The 15,242-nt window shown below is 34.4% G+C and overlaps 1 protein-coding gene across 1 annotated transcript in view; it reads right to left on the bottom strand.

Annotated features, from left to right (window-relative positions):
• The window catches only part of ARHGAP32 (Rho GTPase activating protein 32), a 417,059-nt gene that overhangs the window by 264,057 nt on the left and 137,760 nt on the right, over nt 1-15,242 (bottom strand). The window contains exon 2 of the mRNA XM_051986687.1: nt 3,494-3,602. Coding sequence (XP_051842647.1) covers nt 3,494-3,598 — 105 coding nt within the window. The 5' untranslated portion in view covers nt 3,599-3,602. The remainder of the gene's footprint in view (nt 1-3,493; nt 3,603-15,242) is intronic.

Below are 15,242 nucleotides of genomic sequence, written 5' to 3'. Positions count from 1 at the left end.
TACCTAAATTAATCTACTTATTTAGTGCTATACCAATCAGACTCCCAAAAAACTACTTTGATGAATTAAAAAAAATAACAACAAAGTTCATATGGAAAAACAAAAGGTCAAGAATTTCAAGGGAATTAATGAAAAAAAAAATCAAATGAGGGTGGCCTAGCTGTACCAGATCTAATATTATATTATAAAGCAGCAGTTACTAAAACCATCTGGTATTGGCTAAGAAATAGACTAGTTGATCAATGGAATAGGTTAGGTTCAAAGGACAAAACAGCCAATAACTTTAATAATATAGTGTTTGACAAACCCAAAGACACCAGTTTCTGGGATAAGAATGCATTATTTGACAAAAATTGCTGGGAAAATTGGAAATCAGTATGGCAGAAACTAGGCATTGACCCACACTTAACACCGTACACCAAGATAAGGTCAAAATGGGTTCATGACCTAGGCATAAACAATGAGATGATAAATAAATTGGAAGAGCATAGGATAGTTTACCTCGCAGACCTGTGGAAGAGGGAGGAATTTATGACCAAAGAACAACTAGAGATCGCTATTGACCACAACATAGAAAATTTTGATTATATCAAATTGAAAAGTTTTTGTACAAACAAAACAAATGCAAACAAGATTAGAAGGGAAACAATAAATTGGGAAAACATTTTTACAATCAAAGGTTCTGATAAAGGCCTCATTTCCAAAATATATAGAGAATTGACTCTAATCTATAAGAAATCAAACCATTCTCCAATTGATAAATGGTCAAAGGATATGAACAGACAATTCTCAGATGAAGAAATTGAAACTATTTATAGACATATGAAAATATGCTCCAAATCATTATTAATCAGAGAAATGCAAATTAAGACAACTCTGAGATACCACTACACACCTGTCAGATTGGCTAGAATGACAGGGAAAGATAATGGGGAATGTTGGAGGGGATGTGGGAAAACAGATACACTGATACATTGTTGGTGGAATTGTGAACACATCCAGCCATTCTGGAGAGCAATTTGGAACGATGCTCAAAAAGTTATCAAACTGTGCATACCCTTTGATCCAGCAGTGTTTCTACTGGGCTTATACCCCAAAGAGATACTAAAGAAAGGAAAGGGACCTGTATGTGCCAAAATGTTTGTAGCAGCCCTGTTTGTAGTGGCTAGAAGCTGGAAAATGAAAGGATGTCCATCAATTGGAGAATGGTTGAGTAAACTGTGGTATATGAAAGTTATGGAATATTATTGTTCTGTAAGGAATGACCAGCAGGATGAATACAGAGAGGACTGGCGAGACTTACATGAACTGATGCTAAGTGAAATGAGCAGAACCAGGAGATCATTATATACCTCAACAATGATACTGTTTGAGGATGTATTCTGATGGAAGTGGATCTCTTCGATAAAGAGAGCCTTAATTGATCAAAGATGGACAGAAGCAGCTACACCCAGAGAAAGAACACTGGGAAATAAATATAAACTGCTTGCATTTTTGTTTTTCTTCCCGGGTTATTTATACCTTCTGAATTCAATTCTCCCTGTGCAACAAGAAAACTGTCCGGTTTTGCACAAATATATTGTATCCAGGATATACTGTAACCTATTCAACATGTAAAGGACTGCTTGCCATCTGGGGGAAGGGGTGGAGGGAGGGAGGGGAAAAATTGGAACAGAAATGAATGCAAGGGATAATGTTGTAAAAAATTACCCTGGCATGTGTTCTATCAATAAAAAGATATTAAAAAAAAAAAAAAAAAGATCTAGAGTAATCATTGCTAACTCCACAAAAGAATCATCTAGAGAGTTCCTGACCAAGTAAAATCCTTTCTAAATTGACACCAGAAAACTCTAACAATAAATGCCCATAATGGAAAAGTCTTCCATTAAAAAGTAAGGTTTTAGCTGGGAACTAAAGCAAACCAGGGAAACTAAAAGGGAGGCCGATAGCAAGTCACTGGATTAGGAAGTGTGTGTCTGTAAGACAGAAGTAGACTGGCAGAGAAAGAGACAGGGGAGAGGGAAAATGGAGGGTTAGAGGTAATGAAAGACTTGGAATAGCAAACAAAAGGATGTTATATTTGACCAAGGAAGTGATAAGAAAATACTAGAGTTTGCTGAGTAGAAAAGTGACATTATCAGATAGGTATTTTAGGGAAATCATTCTGAAAGCTGAGTGGAGAATATAATAATAAAGAGTGAGAGACTTGTGGTAAGGAGGACAGCAATAATACAGGAAGGAGATGATTATACATTGAAGCAAAAGGAAGGATGTCTACTAATTATCCTAAGAAGAACAAATAAGGGAATTAATATAACTAGTTTCATACTATGTCCAAAAGACAATCAAAACAATCTCTTTATGGGATATTTGTCATAGTATTTGCAAAACGTCTACAAGAAAAGCAATTACAATTTTTACACTAACAACTATTTCAAAGGATAAAGAAGAGGAATTCTACAAAGAACAAAAAAAGGACTATCCAAATTAAATCAATATATCTGTTGATTTTAATGAAAATATGGGAATAGATGAGTACAGTAAAAAATGTTAGAAAATGTAAATCAGGAACAAGAAATGAGAGAGGACAAAGATTTATGGACAGCACAAAAACTGAGTATTATGTAATGAATGTTTTTTTTTTCCCAAGAAAAAAATAAAAAGACAATGGATAATTCAAGCACCAAGTAACATCATAAAAATGAAAATTATATTTTAATACACAAGAAACAAGACCTTACTTATATGAAAACCATTCCTCAACTAGTTCTCAGTGTATGTTAAGCCAATGTCTTTAATAGAGGAAAAAAAAATCAAATGAAAATTAGCGCAAAGCATGACTAAAGAATAAAAGTAAGAAAAAATATGAAATTAAAACTCCATCTAGACCTATTTAAAGAAGTTACTGCTTCCTGGGAAAGAAGACACTAGGAAATGTAGATGATGTAAAAAACAAAAAAAAAGTCTATATTTTTAAAGTGACTGATGACAAAAAAATGACACAGGAAAAGAAGAAAGAATACTTAATTGATCACTGTCATTACTTGGGCTTACATTTTAACAAAAAAGATTACATTTCAACAAAAAGATGAACAAAAAAGTGTAAATTCCACATTTTTACAATTTAGTAAGTTTATATCTATAACCCAATGAAGTTCAAGAAATCTTTAAAAATTTGAAATCAAAAAGGAAAGATCAATAGTTTAAGTCTTCTAAATCCTGTTAATAACACTGTTGAAAGATTTGGCAACACATTGGAAATGTGGGATGAATGAGAATAAACACTCAAGGACCAAGATTATGAGTCTACTAGATGAACAAGAATATCACAGTATCCTTTACAGTAATGGGGAAATTTAAGAAAAGTTAAAGTTAGAGGCATTAAGTGTCTTGACATTGTCATACTTGTTGTAAATGTTAGAGGTAGAGATCAAACCTATAAAGAGACATAGGTCAAAAGCTCAGCACTCTACCCTGCAATACACTATCTTACCATGGCACTAAGAGTTTCTTCCCAATCAGGCCGCTCACGGGGATGAACATTCCTATGGAGCTCTGGCACAAAATCATCTTCTTCAGAATGTACTGAGGACTTCATTTTTCTAGGAATCAATACAGAAAAAAAAAGCTGTTAAAATAAATATTCCATTTTTCAATGACTCCATTTCCAAGTCAATCAATACACATTTACTAAGTATCTACTACATGCTAAATATTACACTAAGTCCTGAGAAAAATAAAAGACCATCGTCCCTGCTCTCAATGATACTCAGTCTAAAGAGGATATAACGTACAAACAAGGTACATTAAGAAAGCTACATATCTGTTAAGTAGCTAGTCAATGATAAGTCACTAGAATAGGGAAGTTACAAAACATTTCTTATAGAAGGTGGGATGTTGTTGTTTGTCCTTTGTTCTCAAAGATCACCCATGACATCAGGAAGGTGATGTCATGACATACAAGTGACTTGGATTTCAGTGAGGGAGGGCTGTGCAAGGTCAACTGCTTCACTTTCCACTCCAGTACCATCTGGCTCCAGTAGCCAGAGAGATATCAGGATGACTAGAAATGGCCCTGGATGCAGTGAGAAACTGCGGTTTTCAAGCTAAGGTGGGGTGTTAGTTGGGAGCTGAAGGAAGCCAGGAAAGACAGAGAGAAAGAGGGAAAAAATTTTATTCGTGGGAGACTGTCAGGAAAAAATATTGGTCAGGAGATGCAGTATTTTCTCTGAGGAACAGCAAGGAGGTCAATTATCTGATAGAAAAGGAATGGGAAAAGAAAAGTAAAGTGTATAAGTCTGGAAGGGAGGAGGAAGGCAGGTTATAAGTGATTCTGAACATCACAAGGTTTTATATTTGATCCTGGAGATGACAAGGAGAAATTGGAGTTTAGTTGAGAAAGGGGGAATTATATTATTAGTTTGTACTTCAAGATAATTTTGACAGCTAAGCAGAAGATGAATTGTAATGGCAAAATACTTGAGTCAGGGAAACCAACCAGCAGACCATTTCAATAGGTCATGCATGCAATAAGCATAAGAGGATAGGAGACTTATACAAGAGATAGCAGGGACAAGATTTGGCCATAAATTAGAAATAGGGGTAGGAGGAGGAAAAGAGTTCAAGAGTTAAGGATGATCTCTAAGTTGAGAACTTAAGTGAGTGAATGGGTGTGTGCTCCGCTATAAGGAAGTTAGTAAGAAGGAAAAGTTTTGGAAAAAAGGTAACAAACTGGATTTGTTTAAAATGTCTCTGAGCAAATACATAGAGAACTGACTCAAATTTATAAGAAATCAAGCCATTCTCCAATTGATAAATGGTCAAAGGATATGAACAGACAATTTTCAGAGGATGAAATTGAAACTATTACCACTCATATGAAAGAGTGTTCCAAATCATTATTGATCAGAGAAATGCAAATTAAGACAACTCTGAGATAACACTACACACCTGTCAGATTGGCTAAGATGACAGGAAAAAATAATGATGAATGTTGGAGGGGATGCGGGAAAACTGGGACACTATTGCATTGTTGGTGGAGTTGTGAACGAATCCAACCATTCTGGAGAGCAATCTGGAATTATGCCCAAAAAATTATCAAATTGTGCATACCCTTTGATCCAGCAGTGTTTCTATTGGGCTTATATCCCAAAGAAATACTAAAGAAGGGAAAAGGACCTGTATGTGCCAAAATGTTTGTAGCAGCCCTGTTTGTAGTGGCTAGAAACTGGAAAATGAATGGATGCCCATCAATTGGAGAATGGCTGGGTAAATTGTGGTATATGAAGGTTATGGAATATTATTGTTCTGTAAGAAATGACCAGCAGGATGAATACAGAGAGGACTGGCGAGACTTACATGAACTGATGCTAAGTGAAATGAGCAGAACCAGGAGATCATTATACACTTCGACAACGATATTGTATGAGGACATATTTTGATGGAAGTGGATTTCTTTGACAAAGAGACCTGAGTTTCAATTGATAAATGACGGACAAAAGCAGCTACACCCAAAGAAAGAACACTGGGAAACAAATGTGAACTATCTGCATTTTTGTTTTTCTTCCCGGGTTATTTATACCTTCTGAATCCAATTCTCCCTATGCAACAAGAGAACTGTTCGGTTCTGCAAACATATATTGTATCTAGGATATACTGCAACATATCCAACATATAAAGGACTACTTGCCATCTAGGGGAGGGGGTGGAGGGAGGGAGGGAAAAAAAAATCGGAACAGAAACGAGTGTCAATATAAAGTAATTATTAAATAAAAATTTAAAAAAAATTAAAAAAAAAATAAAATGTCTCTGAGCCATCCAGTTTAATATGTATAATTAGCAAGGAAAGCTATGAAACTAGAAGTGGAGAGGTTAGTAATGGAGATGATACATGATAAATATCTGTATAGAGATGATCGTTAAATCTGTAAGAGCTGATAAGATTAGCAAGTGAAACAGCATAGAAAGAGAAAAAAAGAAGGAATAGAACAGAGTCCTATAGAACCATCATAAGTTTGTAGGCATAATCTGCATGAAGATCCAGTTTAGGAGATGGAGAATGAGATATCAGATAGGCAGAAGGAGAACCAAACAAGTAGTGTCATGAAAATCTAAGGAGAAGAGGGTAATTGGCACTTGTCAAAAGCAACAGGTCAGTATATAAGGATTAAGAAAAGGCTATGAGATTTGATAATTAAGAGATCATGATAACCTTTATATATAATAGTTTTAGTTGGATGCTGAGATTAAAAGCTAAATGACAAAGAATTAAGAAAATAGTAGAGGGAAAAGAAAGTGGAGGTATCAATGGCCTATTCAAAGAAATTAGTGGCCAAAAAAAAAAAAAAGAGGCAATATATGGAAAGATGGCAAGCAAAGATGGATGGATCAAGTGAGAATTTTTTGAGGATAGTGGAAATATAGCCATGTGTTAGGCAATAGAAAAGCAACCAATAGACAGGAAGACACTGAAAGTTAATGAGAGAGTAGAAATGACAGAGTGGACAATCTGGAATGGAATTTATTGAGCATGTAGAAGCATTAACCTTGGCAAAAAGAAGTCATTTCTTCATGTGACACAGGGCTTAAGGAGGAGACATCTGGGTAAAAGGAAATGAGAAAAAAAGGAATAGAAAATTCTCAGTATAGCCTCTATTTTTTTAAATTAAAATATGAGGCAAAGTTCTAGTAGAGAAATGGGGAACCATGGGAGGTTAGAAAAGGGATGAAAAGGTTTGATGAGTTGGGATAGTGAAACAAGAGGAAATAATATATAATGTGGGTGTAAAGTTAAATAAAACTTTAGTGTTGAGGTTTCCTTGCTAAGCAGAGGTAATAATTCATACCTTCCTTGGACTAAGTCCTATATTTTTAAAGTCCTGGACTCTAGGACTTAAGCCCTGGATTTTAAAGGACATGCAAAATAAAAGGATGGGCTAATGTATTTTAAGTCTATAATTTGTCCAGATGAGATGAAGTAATTTGATAAGAACATACAAAATGTGAGGCTAAATGAATTTTTTGCTCTATAAACAATTATGTACACCAAAGTGAAATAAAGTTTGGTCTCCAATATAGATATAACTTTAATTGACCTAACAATTTGTGGGAAGAAGATAACTTCCTTTTTAAATGTTATTCTATTATTGAAAAGTACATTTTACTTTTTGCCTATGTCACAAGTTAAAAGCTGATAAAGTGCTCTGAAGCCAATTAAGTTGATTCATATGTATATGTCATAACCATCAACATCATGATTCATGATATTGTTAAGTTTGAAAATTTGAAGTACTTTTAATAGACACAACATCCAAAAAATTAGTAAAATTCCCTGGAAGAATTAGTAAAATTCTCGGGGTGAAATTAAAGGCAAAAGAGTAATAAAAATTTATGTAAATTCCAATTTTGGCAATATATAAAACAAGCTTTTTAAAAAAAAATCAATGAGGATGCTACAAAGGTAGAAAAGTGCTATATTCCAGACACTTTGCTCAGCAAATTACAGATATCTTATTTGAGCCTCACAACAACTTATAAGGTAAACGTTGTTGTTGTTACCCCCCCACCATTTAAAAGTTGAGGAAAGTGAGGCAACATTTGTGACTTAGAATCAAAATTAATAGCCAGAAATAAGCTTGTAAATTCTTTTGACAGTTAAATTTGACATACATAAAAACATGGAAAACACAGAAGTGGTTACTGAATTGTTTTCTTGTCAGCATAATTGATTCTAATTCAAAATCAAGGTAACACCTAGAAAAATATATTTTAACTCAATAAGATAACTCGCTTCCTTCTACTGACTTTAGAGAACATTTTATTAACTTACTAACTTTTTATAAAATTTTCTGACTAAAAGTTTAAAATAGAATTTAAAGAGATAGATTTAAAAGGAAAAGCACACAGTAAGTAATAGATGATTTGGGGAATATTTCTATACCAACATAAATAATTTCATGTCATAGATTCTTAGACATGACTGGATTTAAACCCAAAACATTACATTTGAGATATAGGGGAAAAAAATCTGTTTGAATCAAATATTGATAACATTTTTTAAAATATAAACTTGCTAATACCAATCACTTCCAATAATTCCAATATGCTAAAGACGACTCAGAATATAGTTTTTAAATTGAGATGATTCTAACCTTTAATTCTGTAGAATGTACTTTTTCTAAAAAAAAAAAAAATGTCTTTTTCAATGCCCCAGGATCTATCTTCCTATTCCTCATGATAATTTTAGTTTGATTGATCTACAGAATAACCATGAAACATTATATAATTTAATAACTAAAGTAAAACTTGTTGATTTATTCTGCTTCCAAATTGTAATACTTAAAATCTGACCCACATCATCAGCTTCTCTCACTGTGTTAAAAAAAAAATCCACAAAATCATTTACTTCACTAGAATCTTCATTTGTTACAATTATTTCACTAACTTTATCACACTTCCTCCACCATCCTCCATAGTATAATTATATTTTATCTTAAAAATCTCAATTATTCCAATAACATCATTCAGTTTTTAAATTATTTTCTTTAAATCTTTACTTTAATTTCTGGTATCCCTTCTTATTATTTCAAGAACTCACATTAGGTTATCATATTCAGCCCCTGATCATTCAAATTCATCAGTCTATTTTTAAATTACCTCTCATGTTTCCAAATGTCCAACTTTTACGCATTTCAATAAAATGGAAAAATTCATGAGGGTGAGCAAGTAAAAAACAGAATCAAACACAACATTGTTAATTATGTTTTTTTCCTAAAAATCTGTAGCTAACATCTATGTAGCCTTTAGTTCTTTCCAAATATCTAATCTGATCCTCACAACATCTTGTGGACCAGGTGCCATTTTAAACTTCCAGTTCACAAATGAAGAAAATGAGGAAGATCAAGATTAAGTGACTTGCCAAAAGCCATACAGTCAATAAGCATCTAACACAGAATTTGAATTAGGGTATTCTTAACTGCAATTCTCTAACCTCTGAACTACTAAGCTATCTCTAAGTAATATTGAATGCTCACTCTGTTACAGTGCAAGGCAAATGGCACTGATATATAAACCTTTCAAAAAAGCCATTGAACCTCAAAGAGAGAATACTCATTTAGAGGAACACCAATGAAAAGGGTTATGTCTTAAATTTCCTTTTCAAATGCGATCAAATTATTTTAGTAATTTCTATGTTTTAGCAAACCTGAGTTTCTGATAATACAACAAAAAATTTTCATCCATGCTTGAACTGATCCTATCTGACACAAGTACAATGACAACTAGCACTTAAAAAGAAAAACAATTTACACATAATATTTCATTTGATCTTCAAAACAAACCCCTGAGGTAAGTGCCATTAATATCCCTATTTTGCTGATAAGGAAGACAGGTTAATTAACTTCCCCAAATAGACATAGACTCCAAATGTTCATGCGGACTCTTTGTACCCATTTTGTAGTACAGCCTTCCAAGCAAGTATTGGTAATGATCACTCACAGTTGAACACATTGTTCCTTGGCCCCAATATAATATTGTCAAAAAACATCAAAAAATGATGTCATTTTGGTCCTCTTTGAATTGATTTTTCCAAGTCACATAACTAGCAAGCATCTGAGTCCATATTTGAAGTCAACTTTCCCTGAAATGCAGTCAGATAATCTATTCACTACAAAAGAAAGATGAGGTAAACTTGACAGGAATTATCCCTTCTCTCTCAGAAGTTCTACGCCTCCACAGCCACCGCTCCACCTATCCTTAACACATATACCAATTGAATTCATGAAAAACAAGCACTAAAGCCTGGAGAGACTTAGATGAATTGATGCTAAATGAAGTGAATAGAATCAAGAGAACATTGTATATTGCAAAAAGATTATATGAAGATCAATTCTGATGAATGTGACTCTTCAAAAACAAGGTAATTCAGGCCAGCTCCAATGATCTTTTGTTGGAGAGAGTCATCTGCACGCAGAGAGAGGATTGTGGGAACTGAGTATGGATCACAACATAGCATTTTCACCCTTTTTGCTATTGTTTGCTTGTTGTGTTTTTTCCCTCACTTTTTCCCCCTTTTGATCTGATTTTTCTTGTGCAGCATGATAAATGTGAAAATATGTTTAGATGAAAGAAAAAAAGTACCATTTGAAACATGAGCTAAATCATTTCTGGGGTTTCTACCACCTACAAATAAGAAAGGTTGAAAAAAAAGAAAACCTAAGACATTGTGGCTTTCCCCTGAAAAATGGTAATATCAGAAACTCTGGAAACTGAGCAATTGAATTACAAAATTTTATCATTCCAAAGAAGAAAGATAGAAAGAAAGAAAAGTTACTTCCCTCTTTAAACTGAATAGTCAAAAAATGATGCTTATAGCTAAAAATCATGGAAAATAGTCTGACCCAATAAAACCCTAAAAGTAGTAAGATTAAACACATTTCTGATATATTCCTTTCTATTCCCCATTCAATTTTCTCCAAAGGTCTTTCATAGATAACTTTTCTAAAATTAAATTCACCACTTTAATTTCTTTTTTATTTTGTAGTTAAACTTATGAATGCATTTCTGTTTGAAATGCTCATATAACTATTGTGACCTCAGTTAAATCATTTAGTATCTCTCAGTTTTCTCCTCTGTAAAATAAGGAAATAAGGCTGGATGATCATTAAGGTTCCTTCCAACTTTATTCCCATGATTTTTTGGTCTTTAATAAGTACTTAAATAAATACTTTTTTGTAAAAATAATACACAAAATGGTGATGTATACCACATAAATAGTAAAGGTGCTCTACTACTTGGCCTATAGCATGTGTTTTAAAAAAAAATTTATATCACAAAATAGTTACATGAATAAAAAATAAAGAGATCAATGAATTGGACATGTAACTAAAAAACCTAAAAAAAGAACAAATTAAAACTCGCCAATTAAAAATTAGAAATGCTGAAACTCAAAGGAGAGATTAATAAAATTGAAACTAAGAAAACTATTGAATTAATTAATAAAACTAAAAGTTGGTTTTATGGAAGAACAACAAAATAGGTAAACCTTTGGTAAATTTTATTAGAAAAGAAAAGAAAAAATAACATTACCAGCATCAAAAATGAAAAGGTAAACTTACTACCTATGAAGAAGAAATTAAAGCAATAATTAGGAGCTATTTCTCAACTGTATGCCAACATAGCTGATGATTTAATTGAAATTAATGAGTATATACAAAACTATAAATTGCCCAGATTAACAAAAGAGGAAATAAATTACTTAAACAGTTTCATTTTAGAAAAAGATATTTAACAAGCCATCAATGAACATCCTAAGAAAAAATTTCCAGGGCCATTTACAACTGAATTCTACCAAACATTTAAGGAACAATTAATTCCAAAACTATGTAAAGTATTTAGAAAAATAGGTTTAAAAAAAAAGGGAATACTATAACACAAATATGGTACCAATACTTAAACCAGGGAAAGTGAAAAAGAAAAAGAAAATCATAGACCAATCTCCCCAATGTATACTGATGCAAAAATTTTAAATAAAATATTAGCAAAAATATTACAACAACTTATCAGCAGGATAATACACTATGACCAAGTGAAATTTATATCAGGAATGAAGGGCTGGTTTAATATCAGGAAAACTATTGCCATAATTGACAATACGAAAAACAAAACTAACAAAAATTATATGAAAATCTCAATAGAGGCAGAGAAAGCTGTTGGAAAAACACAGCACCCATGCCCATTAAAAACACTAGAGAACATATTGATAAAGGGAGCTTTCCTTTTATCTCTATTACTGCATAGATAACATGCAGTACCTATCTAAAATCATCAGCAAGTATTACTTGTAATGGGGAAAAGCTGGATATATTCCCAATAAGATCAGGGTGAAATATAGTTGCCTACTATCACCACAATTATTCAATATTGTATTGAATATTCAATATTTTTGTTTGAGGTTTTGGAGCTGGGCCCTGCCTCTCATTTTCCTGGGTCAGTCTACATTCTGAGGCCCAGTGGAAACCTTGGTTGTATTTTGGACATGGGGTTTTGGGTCTTATTCTTTCACCTTGTCCTCTCTATTGCTTTGTCTACATTGAGCTCTCAGATGTCCAACATTACCACACGGAAAGCACTGACGAGAATCTCTGGAAGTCCCTTGCCAAAAGGGATCCTGTCTTCCTATATTTTGCATCACAGCCTGAATATAAAAAGCACTAGTTAAAGCTAAAAAAGGAGGACAGAATATATCTGATTTAAAAATAAATGCATACCCTGTGATTGAAGAATTTGATTCTTCAGGTCAAGCCAGGAGAAGATACACTCCTTTTGATCTGGAAAAAATTAAGGATTTGAAAAAGGGTTGTTCTCTTTATGGGGCTACATCGTCTTATGTTAAGATGTTACTAGATAATTTGGCTTATGAAATCTTAACCCCAAGTGATTGGAAATCTATAGCAAGGACATGTTTAGAACCTGGACAAAACTTGTTGTGGCTTTCAGAGTATAGTGAACTATACAGGATACAAGCCCAATGCAATAAGCAAACTGGTGTTAATATACAAATCACCTTTGACCAACTAGAAGGTAAAGGTCAGTATGAAGACACTTCAGCACAAATTAATTACCCCATAGCAACTTATGAGCAAATTGCTGCTGCTGCCATAAAAGACAAAAAGATTGAGGGGAAGATTTCACAAAAATAGAACAAGGGCTCAATGAACCCTTTGCTGATTTTGTGGAACATCTGCAAACAGCTGTCATAAGAACGATTGGAGAAAATGCCACAACAGCAATAATGATCAGACAACTGGCTAAGGAAAATGCTAATGAGGGTTGTAAAAAAATTATATGGGAAATATACAAAGATGCTCCTTTAGAAGAGATCATAAGATAATGTGACAGAGTGGGCACTAATGCTTTTTATACTCAGGCTATGATGCAAAATATAGGAAGACAGGATCCCTCTTGGCAAGGGACCTCCAGAGATTCTCGTCAATGCTTTCCGTGTGGTAATGTTGGACATCTGAGAGCTCAATGTAGACAAAGCAATAGAGAAGACAAGGTGAAAGAATAAGGCCCAAAACCCCATGTCCAAAATACAACCAAGGTTTCCACTGGGCCTCAGAATGTAGACTGACCCAGGAAAATGAGAGGCAGGGCCCAGCTCCAAAACCTCAAACAAAAAACAAGTGGGGCATGATGGCAGCCAAGTTTAGACCCAGAGAGTCTTTAGAAGTTCAGGACTCTGACATGATCAATCAGCAGAGAAGAAATCAGATGGAAGAAAGGGATTACATGATAAATTAGCCAAAAAGCAATCAGATGGCAGAAAGGGACTACAATTGAGGAGAATACAGACCTTTTTAACCCAACAGAAGGGCAGTGTCCAGTGCGAGCAGCTCCAATGTAACTGCCAGGTAATGTGGAGAAAAAGTGGTAAATAAAAGGGACTAGAAAGGTTAACTGCTTGGGAGAAAGGGTTTGCTTGTATTTCTACAGATAGAGAAGGAATCAGATGGGTGCCAACAAGCCATATTTGCTTTGTCCATCAGAGAGACACAGAAAAAGAGAAAAACCTCAAAACAAAGGAAAAGACCTAAGAAACATCTGTCACTGAAAGAGTATCACTGATAATGAGACTGTTACAGAACTTCAAAACCCACAGGACTCACTGGATTCCCTAAGATGAAAAATTGTTGACAAGATGATATAGAACTTCAAAACTTGCAGGAATTATTGGATTCCCCACACACATGAAGTAATGGACAATAGATTCCTTTTGGACTATTTGTAGGACTTATGGATGTGTATAATTCCTCATGTTGATTCATGTTATTTGTTACATCACTACTAGCCTGTGTTTATACCTCCCATGTTGATATTATGTATATCTGTTTCAAGTGAGACCCTTCAGAAACCCGCTAATCTGATTTGATTTCCCATTTCCCTTTAGTACTTTCATTTCCCTTCCTGAGATGTCAAGGAGGGCATGATCACCTCCTTTAATGGTGTTTTTCACCCCTTTTTTGAGGAGTCAGGGAAGGTATGATCACCTCCTTTTTGGTGATTCTCACCTCCTTGAGAAGTCAGGGAGAGTGTGATCACCTTATGTTCTAAAACAAAAGAAAGTGGGAGATGTTATGGGCCAGAACTCTGAACTTGAAACAAGGATTCTTACAAGGGACTAACTAAGTGGAATTCATGACACAATGCTTATCTAGTTTAGCATGGTGCTTAATAGTTCTCTAAGTTCAATATGATTGATTTAAACTTACAACAAATAATGGTTTCCTAGTGATATAATGATTAGTTTATACTTAGTGTAGAGCATAAAATCTAGGAGCCTCAGCCAGGTTCATTCAGAGGCAGAGAAGACAAAGGACTTGGGGGCAGGAGCTCAAGCTCTCAGAACCAAGGAGAGAGATTCATTTGATCTTTGGTCAGGCTCCTGGTGGCAGGTTCTCCTCCTACATTTCTCCACTGAGACCAAGGCAGGTCTGAAAGGCTCTCTAGAAAGCTGCCCAGCCTCAAGAAGAAGATAATAAAGAATTTAGAGTTTAACATCTGGATGTTCTTTTGATGATTACTCTGACTGAAAAGAAGGCTTCCCCAGAGACCCCAAGAAAACTAAAACAAGAACATTACACCCTTTGATCTCAGAGGTGAGATGAATGAGGCAGGAGACTCAGAGTATAAAAAGAGCTTCAGTTTATTATGCTGTACAGCCTTGTTGATATACATTTTTGCAAGCGTGATCAATGCATGGACAGTAGGCAATCCCAAATCACCATTCAGAGAAGCAGCTTGGGGGTTTTGCATATGCATGGTATCTATCTGCCAATGGGAAGAGAGCCAATTCAGCAATCTAGCAATTCACTCACCGGTGAGAGGCCCTGTTAAGGCATCCCTGCTTATGAGCAACTACATTGTGACCCTCAGACCAAAACCCATTCCCAGGGTCACAAAACATTGCTCCTTGCTCAACAAGAGTATTTCTGCAATATGTCAGAAAACTTATTGTGCACCAAAGGTCAAGGTGGCCTCTGTACTCCCTCTCAGTGGGGTACCATACTCTAGCAAACATGTATAAAAATAGTTATAGCAGGTTTTTTTTTTTTTTTTTGTGGTAGCAAAAAAATTGAAAATTGAGGAAAAGCCCATTGATTGAGAAATGGCTGAATAAGATATAATATGTGATACTGTGGTACTATAAGAAATAATGAGCACACAGATTTCAGAAAAAACAG

This window comes from Antechinus flavipes, chromosome 3 (genome assembly GCF_016432865.1).
Source record: "Antechinus flavipes isolate AdamAnt ecotype Samford, QLD, Australia chromosome 3, AdamAnt_v2, whole genome shotgun sequence".
NCBI lineage: Eukaryota > Metazoa > Chordata > Mammalia > Dasyuromorphia > Dasyuridae > Antechinus > Antechinus flavipes.
This window is presented reverse-complemented; position numbering and strand designations above follow the sequence as displayed.